This window comes from Triturus cristatus, chromosome 11 (assembly GCF_964204655.1).
Source record: "Triturus cristatus chromosome 11, aTriCri1.1, whole genome shotgun sequence".
NCBI classification, from domain to species: Eukaryota; Metazoa; Chordata; class Amphibia; order Caudata; family Salamandridae; genus Triturus; species Triturus cristatus.
Genome location: NC_140594.1, coordinates 578,445,732 through 578,470,534, shown reverse-complemented (window position 1 = coordinate 578,470,534; position 24,803 = coordinate 578,445,732). Strand labels below are relative to the sequence as shown.

At 45.2% G+C, this 24,803-nt stretch overlaps 1 protein-coding gene across 1 annotated transcript in view; it reads left to right on the top strand.

Moving 5' to 3' along the window:
* BMP1 (bone morphogenetic protein 1) overlaps positions 1-24,803 on the top strand; it is a 475,212-nt gene that overhangs the window by 154,518 nt on the left and 295,891 nt on the right. The window contains exons 3-4 of the mRNA XM_085633801.1: positions 23,007-23,168; positions 24,040-24,157. Of these exons, the coding sequence (XP_085489927.1) occupies positions 23,007-23,168; positions 24,040-24,157 (280 nt within the window). The remainder of the gene's footprint in view (positions 1-23,006; positions 23,169-24,039; positions 24,158-24,803) is intronic.

The following is a 24,803-nucleotide window of genomic DNA, read 5'->3' as shown; positions in this document are numbered from 1 at the left end:
ACTATTCTAACTCCAGGGGGTGCAACAGTAGGGTAAGTGTTGGGGGTGCAACAGTAGGGTAAGTGTTGGATAGTATAGGGGTAAAAATTACTATTCTAACTCCAGGGGGTGCAACAGTAGGGTAAGTGTTTGAGTTTGAGTTTGAGTTTAAAAGCACTTATAAAGCGCACGTATACCGGCGGTTTCTTGGCGCTGTAGCTAGTGGGGACTGAGGGTTAAGAGCAGGGAGAGAGGGATGGGCATTTATTCAAAGGATTTTGTGAATAGGTAGGTTTTAAGACTTTTACGGAATTGGGGATAGAGGGTGATGGCACGGAGATGAAGGGGAAGGGAATTCCAAAGGATTGGTGCTAGAATGGCAAATTTGGAGGCGCCCCACTTCTTTCTCCGGAAGCGAGGGATGGTGAGGAGGGACTGAGAAGAAGAACGTAGGTCCCTAGAGGGGACATAGGGAACAATCTCAGAGGAGATGAAGGCAGGTGCCAGGTCCAATCGGGCCAGGAAAGTGATGGATGCGAGTTTGAATTGAATTCTAGCCCGCACTGGGAGCCAGTGGAGAGATTTCAGGAGTGGGGTGGAGTGGTGGAATTTGGGAAGGTTGAAGGCTAGGCGGGCCGCCTGGTTTTGGATCTGTTGTAGGCGGCGCAAACTGTATGCAGGAATACCGGCATACAGAGCGTTCCCGTAGTCCAGGCGGGACACCACCATGGCCAGAATAATAAGTTTGAGAGCGGAAAAAGTAAAGAAGCGGGACACCTTGCGGATAGTACGCAGTGAAAGGAAAGAGGAAGATACCACAGAGCTAACCTGGGAGTGGAGGGTGAGTTGGGAATTGAGCTTGATGCCTAGTGTTTTAACAGAGGAGGAGGGGACAGGAGGAGAACCAAGAGAGGGAGGCCAGCAAAGGGGGGACCAGGGGCTGGATGAGCCGCCCGTCAAAACCAACTCGGTTTTGTCCGGGTTAAGTTTGAGGTGATTGTGGCCCATCCAGTCCCTGATGTGAAGCATGACAGTTTGAAAGTTGAGGACAGCAGAAGGAGAGGAGAGATCAAAGACCAGCTGGAGGTCATCCGCATAGTTAAATACGGCGACCTCCATCTGTTGGAGAGAGAAGATAAGAGGGGCGATATATAGATTAAACAAAAGAGGGGAGAGAGATGAACCTTGAGGAACCCCGCACTGGACTTTCCGGAAGTCCGCTGTAAAGTCACCCAGGCGAACAGCCTGGGTGCGGTCGCTCAGGAAGGAGGACAACCAGACCAAGGCAGTCCCCTCGATCCCCACCGCCCTGACACGGGAAAGTAGGATGTTGTGGTCCACCGTATCAAAGGCGGCTGAGAGGTCGAGGAGCACAAGGGCCTGGTGATGATTGGTGTCCATACCCTCCCTGAGGGTGTCGAGGACCGACATGACCACGGACTCCGTGGAGTGTGCGGGGCGGAAACCAGCTTGGCGGGGGGCAAGGGCTCCATGTTTCTCCACAAAGGAGCTCAGAGCGTAGGTGACGTGGCGCTCGAGCACCTTAGCTAGAAATGGCAGGAGGGAGATGGGGCGGAAATTGGCAGTGTTGGATAGTATAGGGGTAAAAATTACTATTCTAACTCCAGGGGGTGCAACAGTAGAGTAAGTGTTGGATAGTATAGGGGTAAAAATTACTATTCTAACTCCAGGGGGTGCAACAGTAGGGTAAGTGTTGGATAGTATAGGGGTAAAAATTACTATTCTAACTCCAGGGGGTGCAACAGTAGGGTAAGTGTTGGATAGTATAGGGGTAAAAATTACTATTCTAACTCCAGGGGGTGCAACAGTAGGGTAAGTGTTGGATAGTGTAGTGTAATATTATGCGTTGTAATGGTATGCGTTGTAATGGTAGTATGCGTTGTAATGGAATGCGTTGTAAAGGTAGTTTTTAAAAATGCGTTGTAGTGTCATGCGTTGTAATGTCATGCGTTGTAATGGATTGTGCGTTGTAAAAAATGCGTTGTAAGTGTAGTGCGTTGTAAAAGTTGCGTTGTAAAGGTTGTTCCCCGTCAGAAGGACGTGATGCACACTCACGGGCATTCTGGGTAGTGGAAGGAGTCCAGCCTACAACACTCATCCTTCTTTTTAAATCATGGCTCTGGTCTTAAATCTCTTTACAAGAAATGAGCTACCAAATGTAATGAAGCAATGTTAAACAAAACATATGCCTTTTCATTCAGTTCATATCTCAAAGATTAAAGCCTCGGTAATGACTGTCCCAAAGTGGGATGTGATATCTATCTCATCCAATAAAATATTACATTACACGGTTCAAAGGTGCGATAAATAGTACATCCTCCAAGTTTGTCCCAAAAATTGGGCATAACCAAAATCTGCATGTCCCACTATTACTGAGCCCTTTTACTCCTAGTAACGTGAGGCAGGTTTGACTGGTCAAAATGTTCCATGGGTGGGGTCTTTATTGCACCTAGTATTTCCAAAGGTATAGTGAACACGACTAGTAATTATAATCCTTACAAACCAGGTGTTGTATAAATCCGGGACCCTCGGAATGTACATGGAACCTGGCGAGTTAAAGGTTCCGTGCCACTTTCATATGAAAATGTTAAATCCTTTAACTCCATCCAAATGAATACCCCCAAACAAATACGGGGAGTATATTGCTTAGTCAACCTGAGGAAACTTAAGTTGTGATTGTTAGGTCTCCTGTAGACTGTACACATGCTTTCTCTTTGGGCCATTTTATTTACTGTTAGTGGGCTTGAAGCTCTCCCATTACTTACTATTGGTGGGATTCAAAGCTACTCTCAATAGTTTGCTTCCTGCTGGTCAGTTCTGCTGGTAGCACTTCCCTCTTCTTGCATGTGACCCTCCTCTAGAGCATGGACAAAGGAATTGTGTCCTTAAACTGCTCACACTTTAAGGACCTATTAATTTTCTTTTTGTTAAGTCACTGTGCAGAGTGCATCTTTCCTAGCTGGCTCTGTCGTTTGCTTGTTGTTTTAGGCTGTTCAGCTTGACTTCATCTCTCCCGTGAGTACTCGCTATCTATAAACAGGACTTTAAATCTTCTTCTTATGTTGTCTCATTTTCTGTGCATTCAAAGACAGAGGTCAAATGTTGGGCTTTGTTTTATGAGGGAACTTGGTGTTTAGTTTTCTTTTGCTGACTTCAAAGTGAGAGAATTTGTGGGTCAATCCATCCTGCAGATTCCCCATGCAAGAGAACAGGCTGTAGGATGTTATCTTTTCTAGCACACAAAAAAAGTGAACTATGCTAATGTTTCAGAATTTATCAGAATGAGAACAGTGGAAATGAAAATCTTTTTTTGTGATTCTAAAGTGTGGTGGAAACAAATATTTTAATACGATCAAAACAAATCAATATACTTGGTGATGGCATTTCCATATATTATCATTTGTGCGCAGTAAAACTGTATGTCTGTGTAAATGTAATGGTCATTCTCATTTGGAAATGTTTTGTCTCTAATGACAGTGCGCTATCAAATCATGCATACTCCACACTACGCCACCGCACTTTACACTACTCCTCTCTTCAACGTTCTTCGTCACTTCACTATACCACAGTCTGCTCCACTCTATGCCATGCAACTCCATGCCACTCCACTCCATGCCATACCACTCCACTTCATGCCACTCCACTCCTCTCTACTGTATGACACTCTACAAGATAGCTCGCCACCCCATACCCCTCCAATCCATTCTATCCCACTAGACTCCAATCTACCCCAACCCAGTCTACCCCACCCCACCCCACTCCTATCTATCCCACCCCGCTTAACTACAATCTACCATTCTATCTTTCATACTCTAATCCACCCAATCTAATCCGCTCCAATGTATCCCACTCCACCCTAATCTACCCCACTCTACTCCAATGTACTCCAATCTACCCCACTCTACTCCACTCTACCCTGCTTTACTCTACCCCAGTCTCCCCCACTCCACTCTACTCCAATCAACCAAATCTACCCTACTCCAGTCCACCCAATCTACCACACTCCTCCCCACTCCAATCTATCCCAATCCACTATACCCCAATCTATCCCACTCTACTTCACTCCAATCTTTCCCACTCCAATCTACCACACTCCACCCCAATCTAACCTACTCCACCCCAATCTATCCCAATCCAATCCAGCCCAATCTACTCAACTGCAGTCTACTTCACGTCAATCTACTGCACTCCACCCCACCCCACTCCAACCTACCCTTCTCTAATCGACCCCACTGCAATCTACCCCACTCCACTCTACCCCACTCCATTCCAATCTACCCTACCCTTATCCACCCAGTCTACCCCACTAAAAGTACCCCGCTCCACTCCCAACCTACCTTACTCTAATACCAATATGCCCCACTCCACACCAATCTACCCCACTCTTCCCCAGTCTACCCCTTTCAAACTAACCCAATATCCCTTACTCCACTCTACACCAATCTACACCGATCTTCCACACTCCTATCTACCCCAAGCCACCCAAATCTACCCCGACCGCTCCAATCTACCCCACTACACTATAGTCTACCCACTTCACTGCAATCTACCCCCTCCACTCCAACCTAACCCACTATTCTCCACTCAGTCTACCAAACGCTACATGCTACAATATACCCCAATCTACCCCACTCCAGTCTACCTCACTGTACCCCAATATACCCCACTATATACCCCACTACAATCTGCCCCACTCCACACCTTCCCGATTTACCTCACTCTACTGTAAAACAAGATTCCCCACTCCATATTACTCTAAACCAACCTACCACACTCCACGCTACCCCAGTCTACCTCCGCTCCAGTGGTCGAAGTGGGCGGGATCGGCAGGGCACGGCGTACCCCTACTTCTTCAATTGAATAAATTCCGTTCCCCAACGTTTTTATTTTCAACATACATCCCAGGACGGCAGAAATAGCCACGGCCTACAGATAAGGCTTGGCGTTCCTGGACGTTTGGGGACGGACCGGTAGACTGAGACGGAAAGGGACTCTGTCTTTTTGCCATTGTCGACTTCTGCCCTGCCGCTCTGCCTTCAAGACACATTTCTCTCCCTCTCTTTCCTCCTTTCGTTTGTTTGTTCCCCTGTGAAATTAGTCCAAAAAATAAAAACACTTTTCCTGGAAATTTCGTCTTCTTTTCGCATTTTTCCATTTCTAAGTGAAGCCTCGGGAATAAAAGGTTCAAAATATGAAAAATAAATAAATTACTAAATAAAGCAACACAGAGTGGGTCGCAAAGTGGCCAAATTAATTTTATTCACACCCAAACACATCAATGTCACTTTCCAGAGTTTGCCAATGAAGCGCTACTTTTGTTTTCTTGTCTTTCTTTGCACAGTATTGTTTCCCAGGTGGGGAAGTGCACCAATCTTGGAGGTACTGCAATGCCTAATTGATGGGTGGATTGGAAAACAAAATGTGTACCGCGGCACTGTGTTCACAGATGTGGTCTTTTTAAACCATACTGCTTACATTTTGTAAGAATATAAGCAATGGACATTAAAATGGGTCCCTTCCGGGCCCTATAGTCATGTCCTTAACGTTTCAGGCAAAAGCACTACTGATTTCTGAATAGTGTGTGTAAAAGTGTTAAGGTAACCATGTTGTTCATGCTTACATTTTCCATGCTTTACTCAATCTTGCATTCCCTATGAGTGTTTGTTTTTATTAGGATGTTGTTATTTTTTATTTAGGCACCATATTGCTCTTGTCCAGTATGTAATTTGAATTGCACAATTGGATTGTAGTTGAAGGCAGTGCGAGTTTCTCTTAGTGGGGCAGTATGGTGTTCAGAGGGGGAGAGGATGTTGTACTATGGTCAGAGCTGCCGAATTTGGAATTGGGTGACCAGGTTCTGCCTTCATGACCAGTCCCCCAGACACTCTCCTGAGGGAGCACATTACCATGCTAGACTTTAGAAGGCCCCACAAGACCGTAGAAGTTCTGGTGTCTTAGCACCAGTAGGTGGACCCTAGTGGTGGCAAGTGTGAGTTAACCTTGAAGGCTTGTCCACCACAATCCATACTGATCTTCACCTCCAGTCTTGCGGACAGGCCTATGAAGCAGCACACCCTAGAGTGACAGTGACTCTGTCACTGAGGTCACAGGACCCTTGAGAAGGGCAGGTTCTAGGGCAGTGCCACCGGTGTGACCGCACTGGGCGCTGACTTTGGGTGGGAGCGTCTGCAACAATAAAAATGCCATGATAACTCCAGTGATTTATGTTCTTCCTAGAGAGAGATCAGAGTTTTGTCTAGTGGAAGTTTTGACTTATAGAAAGGTAGCGCAGTGGGTTAATGTGCCTGCTGCATAGAACATGTACCATGCAGATCACAAAGTGCACATAATGTAAATGGGTCAGTGGGTTACTGCTTTTGTCAGAGAGATCCTTTTGTTAATTGCAGTTTATAAGTTAAAATCCTAACATAGAACAGTTAGCTATTAACTGTCATCTAAGAGCCGCATGCAAACTGCAAGGTATACATTAGAGTGTTACGTTTTTCCCCCAGTCTTTGATTGTCCTAATGTTGCAAAAAGTGTTTATTTAGATAGATATCAATTCTGATTTTTAAAGAAAACCCCCAACCACGGTATTATGTTTTAAATTCAGAGTTTTATGTTTCTCCAGATCAATCGCTATTAAACTATACTGCCTAGTAGTATGGTTGTCATGCAACTCCTACACCTTGTAGTCCTTAGTCTTATGTATAATTTCCTATACAGTGATTTACACACGTATACTTGATTGCCTCTGTGTAATATGTGTGATTTTCAGTGAACTGACACCTTACACTGGTATGAGTGGAGCTGTAAATCAAATGCATCTTAGAGAGAGTGTGGTTATGGAGACTTGAGTGGTATTGTTAAGGGGTGGTAGTGATGGAATCCGTGGTGGAGGTGGTCATTGGGGGGCACCAACAAACTTTGTTGCAGAGGGGAGCCCCTAGCGCTAAAGCCGGCCCTGCCCTTGAGGCCAGTCCGCCTCACCCATTGGTACCTCCATGGCCTTGTTTTAGCAGTAGTAGCTGCAACTCACCAGAGATCGCCAATGCAGGATTTGCACGCACACCAAACAAAGTTTTCAAACTTCAGTCTCTCTGCTTTATGCACAAGCACTTTTAACATGTGCTGCCTGCTTTGGGCCACTGGAATTATGCAGCAAAGGAGGACAAAATGATGCTGCAGCGTTGACTAAATTATGAAGCAAATTAAGGCTGCAGCGTAATGCAGTATATTTTCTGATACTTTATTATTATGACATGTTTACACATGCTAACAGTCTCTGGAAAGATTTTGCTTTTTACTACCAGTGTAACATACAAATGCAGCAGTGAGAAAGGTGATCAGTCAACATTCGCACGCAAAGGGCCCTCCACTTCGCAGCAACACAAGTCACATTTTTTAGTAACTTTTGATCTGATGTTGTATTATGTGGCAAATATGGCAGAGCCATAATTATATAGAAAACATTGCAAACTAGGATATTTTGCCATTCATGTTTGAACTGCTTTCGTGAAAAAAGGGAGAAGTGCTGATCACAGAAACCCCATGGCTCAGAGACAAATGGCTTATGCTTCCACTTTTAAGAGTATTTGGGACATTCTGTGATTGGAAACATATCCCACTTTGTGAATGTATTTTAATGTCAATAACTCATATTAAACCTTGAATAATCATGTGTATCTATTGATTGAATTAAATAACAATATAAACTGTAACTTGTCAGTGAAATGCCAAATACCAAAGATTTGAATGTTTTACACATTCTAGCCACACCTCTGACTCCGCCCACTGATCCCATCCTCTGGTTATTCCCGCCCTCTGATTTTCTGCCCACAGTTCCCCATTTTTTTCCCCACTTCGACCACTGCTCCGCTCTAATATACCCTATTCCACTCCACCACAATCTACCTCAATCCGATTTACCCCACACCCCGCCACTAACGTTTTGCCATAGAAAAAGCAGCCACACTGGTGTACAACATAGCTAAAGCACATTGCCAAAGCCAACAACTTTCGACTAGGCGAGACCTGTTGGCTTGGTCAATGCTTGTATTTTGTGTGTGCTGTTACCGTTAGGAACTGTTTGCTTTTCTGTTGAATGATTAGTTGGGTGTCTCGCGAGCCTGCCCTTCTCTCTGCCCTTCTCCTGGTGCGAGAGGAAGTGGGGCGCCCCCGGTATTTGCCACGAGAACGTTTCGAGCCGGGCGAGGTGAGGAAGAGGAGGGCGGCAGGGCCGAGACGCCGAGAGCGCCCCCATTGTGATGGATTTGGGGTCAAGTGATGGATCCCTGCTCGGGTTTGATTTCTGGCAGTTCCCTGCCATTCACTGCACTAGATTCTAAAATGCAACCCGTTGCTACCTAGCAACGAGTACACTTTTCAAAGGCTTCCCACACAAAAACTACACAGCTACATTCCACCAGACCCACTGCAAACAAACTCAAATTGGATAGTTTTTTGTTTAGTCCGGGGCGGGGGCGGAGTTTTCTGGCATTTTTCGCCATGTGTTGCTAACGTTACCACTTTCAATGAAGGCCTCAAAAGTCGGACACGTTTGTGAGACAAAACCAAACGTAGCGCTCGCAGATCATGATTTTAAGAGCTGTCCGTGCCGGCTTTAAAGTCGACAATCTGTTATGAATTTCATAATCCCAAGGTTTAGGATTCTGAATTCTGAGGTATTTTTTAAATGAGAACCTTTCTTTGGCGATACTAAAAATAGGTGCTTGCGCATGTAATTGATGGGGAGTTCGAAAAGTTGATGCAGACATCTGCATTTCTGTAGTCCAGAGGCATGACGGGAACATTTCTCTTCTTGTGGTTCCTGCCGTGTGTTGGCTTACAGCCGCCTTGCACATATACGACCCAGTGCTCTGCTCTCGGTCCTTGCCTCGAACATCCGTGGCCTCACCCATAGGGTGACCAACTGGCCTGGATGCAAATTCAGGACAAAGGGTCAACATTCTGGACAAAAATTCAGGACAGAAGGTCAAAATTCAGGACAAAAAATCATCCAATAAAATGGACTATTTATTCATTACGCGTTTACCTTATTTCTAGCAGGAAGTGAACCACTAGCCCTCCCAACACTCTGTAAAACTGTCTTGTGAAATCCTATCCAGTTTAGGCAATTAATTAACAGTCGGATGTATTTTCAAATGCACTATTTATCACCAATGTATTGGAGGAGAACACCCATCCCTCCTGCATGATATCGAATTGTCTGTCATCCACCAATGATAAAGGCCGAACGTGTTTTAAAATTAGCGATTTGCCACTCATGTCCCAAAATCATCAGTAGAAAAACCTGCATATTCATGTAAAGGTCCCTTTAAAAATGATATACAATTGTCCCCATGTCTGCTGTCCCAGTTTTCCCTAAAATGCACTGTCTACCACATTTTCTGGAATGTGCCACCGTACTACCTAAAGAATATATAGTTGAGTGAGACTTAAAAAAAAAAATCGTGATTGGTGCCATTCTGACCCTGCAGTGAGGGTAGGGTGACCAGACGTCCCGGATTTCCCCGGACGGTCCCAGTTTTGGAAGAAGTGTCCCTGTGTCCCGACACTATCCCCCAAATTAAGAAAATGTCCCATTTTTTGTGTAGTGCCCGGGTGTAGCAGAAAAATGTCCAGATTTTTTTGTTTAGTACCTGGATTTAGCATACCATTGGAGCCCTTGTTGCAGAAGGATAAGTGTAGTGCGAAGGGAAATCCAATTAAAAAGACACATTTTCTCTTACTACAAAGGCTAGCCACCAGTGGGACCCTACTCTGCGAGAGAGAGAGAGAGAGAGAGAGAGAGAGAGAGAGAGAGAGTGTGTGTGTGTGTGTGTGTAGACACACACACACACACTTACAAGTCTACTGTATTACTGTATATAGGCACATATTTACAAGGGTACGCAAAAACCGGGACAGGCCAGATATAAAAGTATGACTAAAGGCTTTAGTCCTACTTTTATTTCTAGCTGGTCCCGGTTTTTGGTCCTCAAAATCTGGTCACCCTAAGTGAGGGGAGAGATTTGGTTGCACGCACTCGGGGAGGGGCTGCTGCAGGCCCTCAGGATCACCGCAGGTGCGCGAGCTGGCCCCTGCAGTGAGAGTTTAAGAACTCTCAGACTGCTTGCAGGGAGCAGCTCGCTCTAATGGCTGAAATTACGGACAAAAGGCGTCCGTGAAGAATTCCTCACGGACAAGAGGCCCAAATAACGGGCAGTCCGTGAAATGTACTGACGGTTGGTCACCCTACTCGCCCATCGAGCATCGAACACCTGAACATGCGAGAGAGGACTCGAAGCCGACCGAGGCACAGGAAGTTGGCCGAATCACTGCGTCGCTCTACCTTCATTTCCTTCTCAACCCTCAATTACCCCCTCCCACCCGTCCTTCCTCTCTGCCCACTCGGTACTAGTCAGGCCACAGCCAGTGCTGACCCCGCTGTGGTATGCTACGGTCTACGTTGGATGATTCAGCCTCCCCGGTATAAACAAGTCCCAGAGCTGTGTCCTGTATTGCATTAGCTACCCCTCCTTGCCCTGCAAACCCACCTCCGCCATGAACTATAGAGGGCAAAGTCCCCCAAGGACTCCCTGTGTGGTAAGTCCCCTAGTGTTGTATGATGTATGTTACATGAAGCAGTGTGACCCCCACACACGCACAATACAACACCGCCACCCCGCAGTATGCTAGGCCCGCTCAGTAGATCAGCAGACAGCCATCCACGCAGTGTCTGCCCTCAGTGAAACAGATGCAGCGCGGCTGAGTGTTTACTGCTGCGGTGAGGCTCTTACAGCCCTTCCTTTGAATGTCCTGGTCACGTATCAATGTCATTAATTGCTGGTTCGAGTATTAAAGCAATTTGGATCGAGTTGTTCTTCGCATTCTTACCTGAAAATGCTCAGGCACTGATGCTGTCATTGGCCATGTGTCCATGACTGGTCTGACAAAGCCAGACTTTTAATAAACTTTCCCAGCCCCGAGAACTTTTAACAGGTACTAGCCTGTCTAGAAACCTCCTATTTCCATAATTGACAGTCAGCCTGTCGGAGCGAAGACTGACCTGCAGGGTGTTGGTAGGGGGTTTGTGTACTCTGGCTGGAACCCAGACACAATATTTGCGAACTCGAGGGCCACTGGAGCGAAAACACATTTGTCAGAGGGAACAAACCTCACCAGATGACCCGCCGCCTTCCGCGGCACACACTCTAAAGGGATTCCTGGAAAATCAGAATTTTAGGTTCCGTACATGGGACTGCACCGATGTAACTTGCCAACACCTGGAACTCTGCGTCAGTGACCGAAACTAGCCAAAGGCTCAGCGGGGTTTGTATGCCTCATGAGTAGAGCATCCGGAACAGGAAGAAAGCACAGGCAGCAGTGAGAGCTTCCCTAATATACAAGATGGGTTCAACAGAAACAGTAGCTGCACAGTACTCCTTCAGAGTGGGTACAGCACTGATCTTACACACAAGTACAGGCTGGGCTGCAGCAGTGAGAGCTTCCCTAATATACAAGATGGGTTCAACAGAAACAGTAGCTGCACAGTACTCCTTCAGAGTGGGTACAGCACTGATCTTGCACACAAGTACAGGCTGGGCTGCAGCAGTGTGAGCTTCCCTAATATACAAGATGGGTTCAACAGAAACAGTAGCTGCACAGTACTCCTTCAGAGTGGGTACAGCACTGATGTTGCACACAAGTACAGGCTGGGCTGCAGCAGTGAGAGCTTCCCTAATATACAAGATGGGTTCAACAGAAACAGTAGCTGCACAGTACTCCTTCAGAGTGGGTACAGCACTGATCTTACACACAAGTACAGGCTGGGCTGCAGCAGTGAGAGCTTCCCTAATATACAAGATGGGTTCAACAGAAACAGTAGCTGCACAGTACTCCTTCAGAGTGGGTACAGCACTGATCTTGCACACAAGTACAGGCTGGGCTGCAGCAGTGAGAGCTTCCCTAATATACAAGATGGGTTCAACAGAAACAGTAGCTGCACAGTACTCCTTCAGAGTGGGTACAGCACTGATCTTACACACAAGTACAGGCTGGGCTGCAGCAGTGAGAGCTTCCCTAATATACAAGATGGGTTCAACAGAAACAGTAGCTGCACAGTACTCCTTCAGAGTGGGTACAGCACTGATCTTACACACAAGTACAGGCTGGGCTGCAGCAGTGAGAGCTTCCCTACTATACAAGATGGGTTCAACAGAAACAGTAGCTGCACAGTACTCCTTCAGAGTGGGTACAGCACTGATCTTGCACACAAGTACAGGCTGGGCTGCAGCAGTGAGAGCTTCCCTAATATACAAGATGGGTTCAACAGAAACAGTAGCTGCACAGTACTCCTTCAGAGTGGGTACAGCACTGATCTTACACACAAGTACAGGCTGGGCTGCAGCAGTGAGAGCTTCCCTAATATACAAGATGGGTTCAACAAAAACAGTAGCTGCACAGTACTCCTTCAGAGTGGGTACAGCACTGATCTTACACACAAGTACAGGCTGGGCTGCAGCAGTGAGAGCTTCCCTAATATACAAGATGGGTTCAACAAAAACAGTAGCTGCACAGTACTCCTTCAGAGTGGGTACAGCACTGATCTTACACACAAGTACAGGCTGGGCTGCAGCAGTGAGAGCTTCCCTAATATACAAGATGGGTTCAACAGAAACAGTAGCTGCACAGTACTCCTTTAGAATGGGTACAGCACTGATCTTGCACACAAGTACAGGCTGGGCTGCAGCAGTGTGAGCTTCCCTAATATACAAGATGGGTTCAACAGAAACAGTAGCTGCACAGTACTCCTTCAGAGTGGGTACAGCACTGATCTTGCACACAAGTACAGGCTGGGCTGCAGCAGTGAGAGCTTCCCTAATATACAAGATGGGTTCAACAGAAACAGTAGCTGCACAGTACTCCTTCAGAGTGGGTACAGCACTGATCTTACACACAAGTACAGGCTGGGCTGCAGCAGTGAGAGCTTCCCTAATATACAAGATGGGATCAACAGAAACAGTAGCTGCACAGTACTCCTTCCGAGTGGGTACAGCACTGATCTTACACACAAGTACAGGCTGGGCTGCAGCAGTGTGAGCTTCCTCAAACACAGTGTTAGTAGGACGGCCTGCAACAGCACAGACTGCTCTGACACGTAGAATGGCTGCAGTACAAGCCACTGCAGAGTAAGCCTCTGGGGCAGCAGAAATGCGAGATCCCCTCACACGTTTACGGAATGCGATACGCACATTTTCTAGAGTGCATGTCTGCCTGGCACACTGAGAAGAAGCAGAGGCAGCAAAAACGCAAATATTCTTTCGCACGCAAAACTCGTGCAGCACAAGCAGCAGTGATGCAAGCATACTCAGCCAGTAACGACACTTTTTTGTACTTACAACTATCATTTGACGTTATCAGGAATTATATTTGTATGAACCAATTGATTTCAATATATGGCCAATTTTATATGGTCCATATGTCTGTATAAAATGTGTCACAGACTACTGCATATATGATATAGAACGAGACAGTAGTTTTTTGGTTGCCATTCATGATATGATATGTGGATCGATACTCATTGCGTTATGAAATGAAAATATTGAATATATTAAATGATTTATTCTAATACAAAAAATAATTTGTGTTAATACGAAATTTTTCTGAGTTCTATAAAATTATGTTCACTTTAGTGACTATTTAAATAATGAATAGAAGGTGAATGAATCCTCAAGGTTTATCCGTGTTTTGTTATTATATATTATATTATAGCATACTCAGCTAGGGCACAAGTCCTAAAAAAAGAAGTGGGAGGACTAACCTAGTTAGGCAGTATGCAAGTAAAATCACGGCACGCGACATCACGGCACATGACATCACACATGGCATCACAGGAATTGACTTAATAGAAAGTGGCATCGCAAGCCACGACTTTACAGAAAGTGGCATCACAAGAAGTGACATCAGATCTAAAGTCCTCCCATATATGTTTAGCAGGTCTATCAGTGTACGTTTGAGCGCATTGCGAGGATAATAGCACAGTGAGCTACAAAAGATGATATGCGACATCTATACCTTGCAATCCCCCAGTTTTATGTAACACATCCTGTACATTCATTTACAAACTTATATAATTTATTGTGCATGTAATATGAACATGTTGGTGTAAAGCGCGCTGACACTCTGCATTGGGATGAGTAGGGTTATAGAAGAAAAAATAGTGGTACTTAAATTATTTCAGCACCTTCTCAGGGGAAGTAAGCTCTATATAAATGCAATTTGCTTTGTGTAAATACTGGGAAAGACCAACACATCTGCCATCTTAAAGTGCATGCATAACTCCTAAACAGGGACTGAAAAAAATGAAAAGCTGCCTCTCTTAAGGATGTGTGAAGTGCTAACAAAGTGTAAGCCTTTGTTTCCCTCCAAGTCATTTGCATCAGGTGTCAGGCTCCTGACTGCTCCCAGCCAAGAGACTCGAACAAAAGGAGGCCTGATTAGCCCTCAAATTCGACCTTTGTTATAGGCCCGCAGGAGTCTTAAATAAGAAAGCCCTAGTCGGTCCCACCTACACGTTGTTGCTTGTTGCAGATGGAAAGAAGACAACGTGCAGGCGCTGCTGAAACTGTCCCGGTGTTTGGAAATTATACCGGGACGAGTTCAGCATATTATTCAGTGGGGCCCAAATTCTTGGCAGGGTGGACGGCGTTCACCCTGTGAAAATAGTGGTTGGACGCCATCCACCCACGTGTACCCCCAACTCGTGCCCTGTACTCAGCACAAACATGCACTGTCTCCATATTAAGGTTTTGCGCCACTCCCCCCCCCCCCCCCCTCCCCTGCCGTTACCTAGCTACTCAAGACTGCTGCCTTGCTTACAGCCCTCAAGGTCGCTGGTTCTGTCCCACTGCTCGCCAGGTTAGGTGCACTGGTTTTGTTGTGCTGTAATTCTGTCCTCTGTACTGCTAATTCGTTATTGTTAAATTCCTGGTATTTTGTATTGTTTGTTTGAATTTTAATTATCTGTATCTCGGATGCTTGTGCCTTTTCTGTCGCTTACTGGCCCAGTTGCCCAGCACCCCCGTTTTCCTGACCATTTTCACTTCCGCTTGCCGCCCTCCCATCTCCCTGCCAGCCCTTCCCACCTCTCAGGACTACTTAAGAAGGTGACCGCGCAGCGGGCACACCAAAGACAAGTGTGTCTGCACATGTCCGTGCCTGGAAGGCGCCCAGCGCCGGCACCCCTGGCCCTCTGGGTTTCGACAAGTACTCTGCCACAGATTGCTGTGCCCTGGCCCCCGAACACTAACAACTGCTGCCTCTCATCACCTTACTCCACTAGGGGACCTTTTACTTGCTTCTGCTGCCGGTTTACCTCTACCCCTGGGCTTACCGCCATCTCCATCGCAGCTACCAGCACCTCGCCATCTCCGCCGCCTTAGACCTCCCTGGAAAAGCTCAACTGTCTCCTGACCAATGCCAGATCACTCTGCAAACATGCAACCAAAGTTTGGGACACCATCTCTACCCTAGCTCCTGATGTAACCTTCATTACAAAGTCATGGATACATGGGAGGTTCAGCACTATGTACTTTCATAAGGTCTCCAAGTACCTATACACTTTTGTATCTTTTCCAGGTAACAAATAAACTCCTGATAAAGCATACGACACATATAACATGTAAAGATTTTCTTCTTTATTGATTTTGAGTGAAGATTTCTTCCATGTCACATTTCATATTTTCGTAGCCATAGCCAACGCGTTTCGTCTCCCATGAGACTTCTTCAGGGCTATCAAAAGAGCATACACGAAAGATTTTTAGGATTCAATGCTAGCATCTTTGAACATGGTTTGAAAATAATTTTTTGATTCCTTTACAAAACAAGAACATAACATTTCTGTATAGTTCTACATTGACCATAACATTCACAAAGCATTTTACATGCACAGATGGAGGGCCTAGCCTATGAAAGGCAAGAGAAAACTTAAATGTTACTATTTCTCAGTAATAACTATTCTCTACATTGTTGACTTCGTAGATACATTCATATGTGCTTTATCTCACAAATGTGACATGGAAGAAATCTTCACTCAAAATCAATAAAGAAGAAAATCTTTACATGTTATATGTGTCGTATGCTTTATCAGGAGTTTATTTGTTACCTGGAAAAGATACAAAAGTGTATAGGTACTTGGAGACCTTATGAAAGTACATAGTGCTGAACCTCCCGTGTATCCATATGTTGTTGTAGGATTTTGTCCCACATCGTTGAGAGTAAAGAGGGTAGTACTCTCTGGTTTCGTGCACTATCTCTGAGCTATTTACGTTAACCACTAATATTTGTTTGGTGCGGTTCTAATCAGCCTCCACCCTCCCCTTTTGTGTTTATATTTCATTACAAAGTCACCCCCACATCATCTCCTGACATCGCCACGCAACACCCATCGGATACAAAATGAAGCACCGTGACTGTGCCAACTGACATGGAGATGGCGTTGCCATCATACACAAAGAATCAATCACCTGCACCACCACCGATGACGTAACCACACCAATCGTGGAACACATCAACTTCCAACTCTGCACATACAAAGCCAAACTTGCAGGACCACAAGCCAGCCTCAGTGACATCTTTATGGAATTCATCACCCCGCTCGCCATCGAGTCCGAACCCTACGTCCTCCTGGAAGACCTCAACTGCCACCTGGGCGACCCCACCGACACCAACTCCATCGACCTCCTACCGCAAATGGTCATCGGCCTCAAAATGCAAAGATCCACCAAATGACCCAGCTGGTATACCCAGAAACTGAACGTGTCAAAACACAGGTGCAAACAACTCGAAAGAAGTTGGTGCACTTCCAGAAAATACACGGACCGAGTTGTCTTGAAGTCCGTCCTCAAGAACTACCATTGCCAGCTCAAAGCAGTGAAAAAGGAGGCCCTGACACATCGCATCGAAACCAGCTCCAGCCAGACCAAGTAACTGTTCACCATCATCCGAGTTCACCTGCCCGTCGGCTACAGAAAAAATGCAATCCCCTCCTCACAGGAACTCTGGAACGCCCTGGCTGACTATTTCCACAACAAGATAACCACCATATCCAGCAACTTCAATCCCCAACCCACCAACCTCCTCCGCATTTCATCTCTCATGATCTCGGCTGCCGACCACCAGCTCACCGCATGGGAACAACTCAGTACACCGGACACAACTACTCTAATGAACTCCATCCACTCGGGAGCACCCACCTACCCATATCCCCACCGATTCTTCAAATTCGGGAGAGATATCAGCCACAAGCTCACCACCATCTTCAACGCCTCCCACCGCTACCTTCTTTCTCGAAGCCTTGAAACACGCATAGGTCAGACCCCTCCTCAAGAAACCCTCTGCAAACCCCAGTGAGCACCAAAAAAACGGTCCCATCACACTGCTCCTGTTTCCCGACAAAGTCCTGGAGAAGACTAAATAAATCTACTTGCCCTGTAACAAAATCCACTTGTCACTTTCATCCCATGTAGTGTAGTGACAAATTGTGGCAGCAGTCTCATTATATAAGATCTCTGATACAGCCTCTCTGATTATGCCAAGGCTCATAACATAGGGTTTGAATACTAGCAATTCCCTTATTTTGCCATCTTTCCCCAGATCTACATACTGGGGTTGAAGGTAGTGGTAAGCAATAGTTCCAGGAATGGAATGCCCTTTTGAGTCTGTGCAAACCTATTAGCTTGCATGTTTTAAGGATTTTCACCAGCTGTTCTCTAATCTTTTCCCATACTGAGAAAGGTTGGAAATTTACTCCTGACAATGGCAGACGTAAACTTTCTTCCAAGGTTGGTAAAAAAGTAGTTGTAGGGAAAGTGAACCTGCAAACGCTCAACAGATTTTGGCATGAGCAAATCTACACATGCATGTTTGCTCGAGCTAAAATGCAGTTCAGAAATATTTTCCAGGACCACAATTTTTTGACTGTCTTCTGTAAATTCTTGGAATTTATGAAAGCAGTAAATCTGCACGAATGCAAGGACCTATACAATGGGTGCACTTCTGAGATTTTTTAAATAATTGGGCCTTAATTAGGTGTGGCGTTAACCAAGAATTTTTGTGTTTATCAAACTTCTGTGTTTCTCTCGGTCTATCGGCTGGCTTTACTATCAGTGACAGCATTCTGCTCTTTCACAAGGAGCATATTGGCAAACAAAGTAGTTTTGTTCAGTGTCAAGAACTAATATGGCAATGTGTGCTTTTTGAGACCAAAATGTTTTTTGCTTTTTGCCAATGCCTGTTATAATGGTGAGGGTCCGACAGCTCCCATGCCAATAAGGTTTTACAAAAACCATGCCTAAACAAGAGACTCATTGGCAAAACCAAAAGGCGACCACCAATTTCAGACCTACTGACTTTGCCAATGCTTGTATATTTTGATGTTTCCCATAATCTTGTTGAAACTGGTTACATTTTCCATTAGGAACATTTTGTTTCTAAATATTAGCATGCATCAACACATCTTATAAATGATGCTAAGAAATGGTACCTAAATGATTTGTACGTCTTGCTTTCAAACTTCTGCAAATTTATGCAAATTTATGCATCTAATCAGAGAGCATTCTGGGAGCATTATACATAGCCTCATACTGGTAAACTTTGAAAACGTGTGTACACATGTTTATACTGGAATCGCTGTCAGAAGTACAGTCTGAGGTTACAACATTTCCTTAGAAAGCTCACCCTAATTATAAAGATTTTGCATTAATGAACCAAAAATACAAGTTCGAACAGCATTAACATATGAACACAAATAATTCCTTAACTGCAGACAATGCCTTTCCCTGATCCATAATGTGGTACTGTAAACTTGCAGCCAAAGGGTTAGCCCTGCAGGGGGTTAGGCCTACTTGTCCCAAGGACAAAATACACAAGAAAACTTGTTGACCTTGGCCTCAAACAATGTCCTGGGCGTCGGGCTATAGGAATTCCAAACCGCAGAGCCTCCTATGATCCTTTTGATTGACAGACTTGTATCCTTCCGCTCCTCATGTTTAGGGAGCTATTTTTTTCTTTCTTCCTCATTATGCTCTCTATGAGGTTGCATGTGTTTTCTGTCTCTCTCCCTTGTGTGCTGCTGCCCTCCCACCCCCTCCCCGTGGTGCTGTTGCTTTCTGCCTGTGCTGCTTCCTCCCCTTTCCCAGTTTGTCTGTAGAAGCACAGCTAGAGTAATGTTCTTGTTGGGGTGTGGCTGGAGATCAAGCCCCACTCTCACAACATTACCTCCCTACCTAATTGCCGGTTTATGGACCTGCGTACTGTTAATGTTTGCCTCTTAATCAATTCAGGCTTTAATGACATTTTATTAGCTAATACTCCATTGTTTTCTTTGTTAATGTACTGATCTGTTACGCTCTGTAAGGCGCTCTGATACCCCTCGGGATCAGGTTTGTGCTATATAAGACTACAAGTAAATAAAATAAATAAATAGGAGTTGTTTTTGTTTTATCTCATGAATTCTGTAAATTGCATGAAAGCACACGCATTGACACACAAAGGCTTGTATAGTGCTGGGGGATTGGCCATCTGCTGCACTCACTTAGCTGGCATATGAGGCAGGAGGTGTACTTCCCATCACAATTGTCCTGGAGGCCCATAAATCTCTTCCCTGGGGTACTACAGGAGAACCAAATGACTGAATTCAGTGGAAAGTAAATTGGGTCCTAGTAAGCCTTCCCCTTTACTTTCTGACACATCCTTATTCTTTTTTAATTCTGTTCAGTTTCCCAAGCGAAAAGTATTAGAAAAATATACCATGAAAACATTGAATTCAATGTACAGTTTTGCGATACCATGAGATATGTTTGCTTCTCCTCCAAGATTTTGAAATATAAATTTTTTTAAACAATAATTTACAGACAAACATTAGCAAACCTAACAGCTCGGCACTCGTATTATAAAGGTGAGACATATGGGCTTGTTCTTGTTTATAGCCAAAGTGCAGATCTTTGCCTTTTTACCAATTTACTCAGGCTTTCCCAGAAACTTAGACAATATGACTTGTTTCCTGTGCCGCAGATTCAGCACTAATTGAACCTCTGTGAAGACTGATGTATTCCCAGAGGTGCTCTCTATAATCTTTAGTCACTTCCCTTACTTTTTTCCCAAGCACATGCCCATGTGTTTCTCGCTTAGTCCTGAGAAAGAAACACTTTAACAGACGCATTCCATGTTGGGCCGAAACAGGTCTTTGCTCTGGTGGCATAGCTCTACTGTCCGACATCTGACACTCAGATACATCTGCATCCTGTGTTCTCATAGCCACTGCCTATGTCCTGAGTGAAGCATGAAGGAAAGTAGAACTGGTTGGGCACCCATTGTAGTGGTATTTATATAGAACAATGGTTCCCAAACATTTTAGAACTACAACCTACTTTTTAGAACAACAAGCTTTCCCGACCCCCCTAGCTTTAATGACCATGAGGCAGGCGATTTTGTTTTAGTGTAACTAAAGCATTGTGTGGTAGCACATTGTCATTTACAGACAGCATATTTTCCATTGAAATTGCTTCTAAATTTGCACAGACATACAGGTTTACTGCTAAAACTATATTGCACACAAAATGATGTGTGGAAATCGGATTACAGTGAATATATATAATTTGTGCGCCACAAAGTAAAGTGTCTTGATTTATTTTGATCCTATTAAAATCTTTATTTCCATCACACTTCAGAATTGCAAAAAAATGGGCTTAATTGTTGCTTTCCTAACTGCTGAATGTGTACAGTTCAATTTCAGTTATTTACGTTTTGTTGTGTGTTACAAAAAAGGACCTCCTCCAGCTTTTCCATTCACACATCTGGATCCCAGCAAGATTGTCACATAATTCACTTTACTTTTCTTTCTTTGACTGCAAAGTGAGAGATGTTTGTAAACACCAGTTCCCGTGTAAAAAAAAAACGGCAGCAATTTGTCAGAAGATATAGCCTGACATTTGACCGCTTTCCTTAAAGAGCAGCAAATATGACAAGATAAATACAGAATCTAAAGGCATCTTTATTTATTACTTGAACTTTCGCGACTCAACAAAAATCGGCTCACGACCTACCAGTGGGCCGGGGAACCACAGTTTGGTAAACACTGAAATAGAACCTGCCATACCCCTTGCATGCCCTAAAGCGCTTTTTGTGTGGTCCAGTTGCATTATTTATAGAATATTTCATACCCCTAGTGAAGTGCTGAAGCGCTCCAATTGTGTCTGGTTCCTGGGTACCCTTTGGAGTGCATGTTTGAAAGGGTGTTGTTTATAGTTTGGTTTTATAGTACTTGTTGGGTGAGGTGTTTGAGACAACATGGTGAAAGCACAGTGCGTCTTATGTCACTGTACATAAGAGTGGGTTGTAACCAGTAGCGGCTGGCATTGCTCGTGGGGGAGGAGGGGTCGCTGGGGGGGATTCGCAGGGGGTTTTGCAGGGGGAAAAAATTTAATTAAACTTACCTTTCCGCCGTGCCCCATGTCTTCTTGGCTCCTACTCTCCTGCCTCTGACAGGAAGCAGGCAGCCAGGCTCCCTCCCCTAAGCCAATCACAACGCTGCAAACAGCATTGTGATTGGTCGGGACGCCGCCCAGCCAGGGGCTAATGGGGTGGCCATGTTCTCCATGTAGGCTGCTATGCAGCCTGCATGGAGAAAGGGCAGAGTGTGCATGACTGGTGTGGGGGGCTGGAAAGGGCTGACAAAACAGTCTTTGCGAACTCAAGAGTGTGCAAACCACTCCTCTCCTGCTCCCTCAAAGAGCAGAGCAGGCCCATCCACCTGCCCGCCAGCAATGTGCAAAGGAAATATAAAATGGTAATAACTTTTAGTTATTACCATTTTAAGTTTTGTCTTTCTCGCACTGCGAGAAAGAAGTGGGGGGGACAAGCTTCCGCCCTAGTGGAGGAGCCGCCTCTGGTTGTAACGAAGAGTTTTAGAATAGATACTGTTGACATGCAGGTAGTTACCAAATTCAGGGAGGATGATCTTATACAAAACATGGTGTTCGTGTGCATCACTTGGGTCTACCACTGTATACGGAGTCCAGTCAGTAGTGTCAAATCACTAACCTACTGGAGGCACTGTTGGACTACCAGTCAGTGCTATATAGAGGAAGGTTGGAGGATTGTCCCATTACAGACCGTGTCAAGCCACTAAGTATGTGGTATATCGACCTTGACCCCTAATCCCTCCACCTCCCGAAGCACTGTTCAGCCTCCTGAAGTACATTATGGAGTCTGCCCAGGAGTGAAGGGAGGAATCCAGGGGTTTGGGTGTGGGTGCTTTCCAGGCCTAACAAACCCACCAATTGAAGTTGCTGCTGGACGACACCCTATACCTGTAGCTGTTTATCTCAATGCCAAGGCTGGATGCCCCAGATTCGAAAGAATATTGTGAGTGCCAATCAGAACAAGATCTGGTACAGGGAGTGCACAGCCCAATTGGATAGCAAATTAGGCCAATAGACTTGTGTTGGGGAAATGGAACAAACACCACAGCACAACCATATATCCACTCTCAATTGTTAAATAAAAGTTGCCACCATCAATCATAAAAACAATCGACCCTGAAATGCGCTTTTTTCTCATCAGTGCACTTTTCCTAAGCGCTTCTTTGACGAATAAAAACGTGTACACTGTTAAATGTAAATCTGATAAACATGATGCTAAAATTAGTGTTTGATGCCCTTGTCGCCTTCAGCACATTGTCCTGGGCTACAGCAATCGCGCTCAGGGATGCCTTAGGGGACTGGGTACCTCACAGTTACGAGGAGTATCTGTGATGTTGAGTCCCTTCATCTCTTGACCCTTAGAATCATGACGCGTTAACACAGTAAATTCTACTATAGACCACTTTGCCCTGTCGTTTATCACACCCTGTGATCAGGTCCCCCTTTATTCCGTGTTCCATACCACTCCCCAGCTGAAGTGTTGCACTCTATCCTCACTTTTTCATTTTCTGTCTCTCTCAGACATTGGATCTAACAGCACCAGTCCAAGAAGAGGGAGGCGAAAGAACCGACGAACAAAACTAGGCAGGAGTCGGCAACGAATCCGTCGAGCAGCTACATCCCGCCAAGAGCGAGTATGGCCTGATGGAGTTGTCCCTTATGTGATCAGTGGGAACTTTAGCGGTAAGTGGAAAACTGTGCATTTGGGGGTGGGTGGCATTTGACTGGGTCAATGATAGATGTTTTCAGTAGGGTTTGGTGGGGAAAATATATGCTTTTTGGGTGATGAGGGAGTTTGGTGCCGAACTGATGGAGATTGAAGGCATGCATCGGAGGGTCAATTTCTGCATCAAATGTGAATAGAGTTGCCATAATGTCTGAACCCAATGCCTGTAAAGGGAATCAGCCCTCCCTTTATCTGGTTGTGTGTTACAGAATATTGTGGAGATGTGTCCAGGGTTAGGTCCAAAGGTACTGAAGATAAACTGAATTTACAATTTTATCAATAAAAAACATGGGGTAATGAGCGCTATATAAATGTAATTACAATTACAATCAATCTGGTCAAAAGAGCCATTAAAGACAGTGACAAGACATGGCTAACATAGTGAAGTGGAGGCGTGCAGTGTCTCATCGGATATCCCTGTGTGCAGACGTTACTCCCCTAGAGAGCACTGTGGATTCCATGAGGTGCCTTGTTGCCCTTAAGGTACTGCACACAGAAGGCATCCTTCTCTGAAAGCTGCAGTGCCATAATCTCAGTACCATGGTGCGCCAACCAATATCATCCAGCCTTAAGGAGGTGGGAAACATACAGAGTCTCCTGGCTTTTAGATAGATAGTTGTAAACATTATTAGTATTCCCTTATGCTTTATTTTTTTGTCCTATTCAAACCTCTGGCAAATTGAAAAGCACAAAAAAATCCCTTTCCAACGATCCACAGATGTTGCTCTGCCATTGTCCAGTGCTGGCCTCGTGGCAGTTAGAGCAGCGCGTGGTGCTATCTGATTGGCTGACATAATGGCGGGGTAACTCTATGCTCAATTTTTCTAGGCAGCCAGCGGGCCATATTCAGACAGGCCATGCGCCACTGGGAGAAGCACACATGCACCACCTTCCTGGAGCGCACGGATGAGGACAGCTACATCGTCTTCACATACCGGCCATGCGGGTAAGATGGGAAGTGAGACAAGCCCACATCACTCAGCAGTGGGAGGCATAAGCGAAGATGTAGTATTACTGAAGACCTTCTCTAGGTGATCCTCACCCATAAGATGACAAGGTTTCACTGCATTCTTTTCCCAACAGGATCCTCTGTTTCCCTTCCATTATAATAGTAATCTGTCTTATGCTACTATGATTTGTAACACCATTTGCTTTCTGGTAGCGAACTACTTACCCAGGATATTTTGCTTGCTTGAAGAGTGCCCTCCTGGCGCACTTGCCCCACGTTACCTCCCTCTCCAGCAGCAGTAACAGGTATGGTTTCATTTACAATAGAGTGTCCAAGCACGGTGGACCTCTTTCACTGAGCGCCCTCGATGTGGGCTTCAGTGTGCAGCATGGTGACTGCTGGATCTTAGGTTACCATAGTCCCATCTAGTGCAGAGTTCACCATCTGCTACTGAATGAACATCCGGACGACATCCCCTAAGACATTAGAGTCGGCAGCCTTACAGACATTTACATTTGCATATTCCATAGGAAGCAACAAGCGGTGCCCATGTATAACTTGGCACAGACAGGGCCATGGTGGTCTTCATCTTCATTGTGTGGACTGTGGTATGCGCGGGGGTGGTGGATGGCTGTTTTTCTAC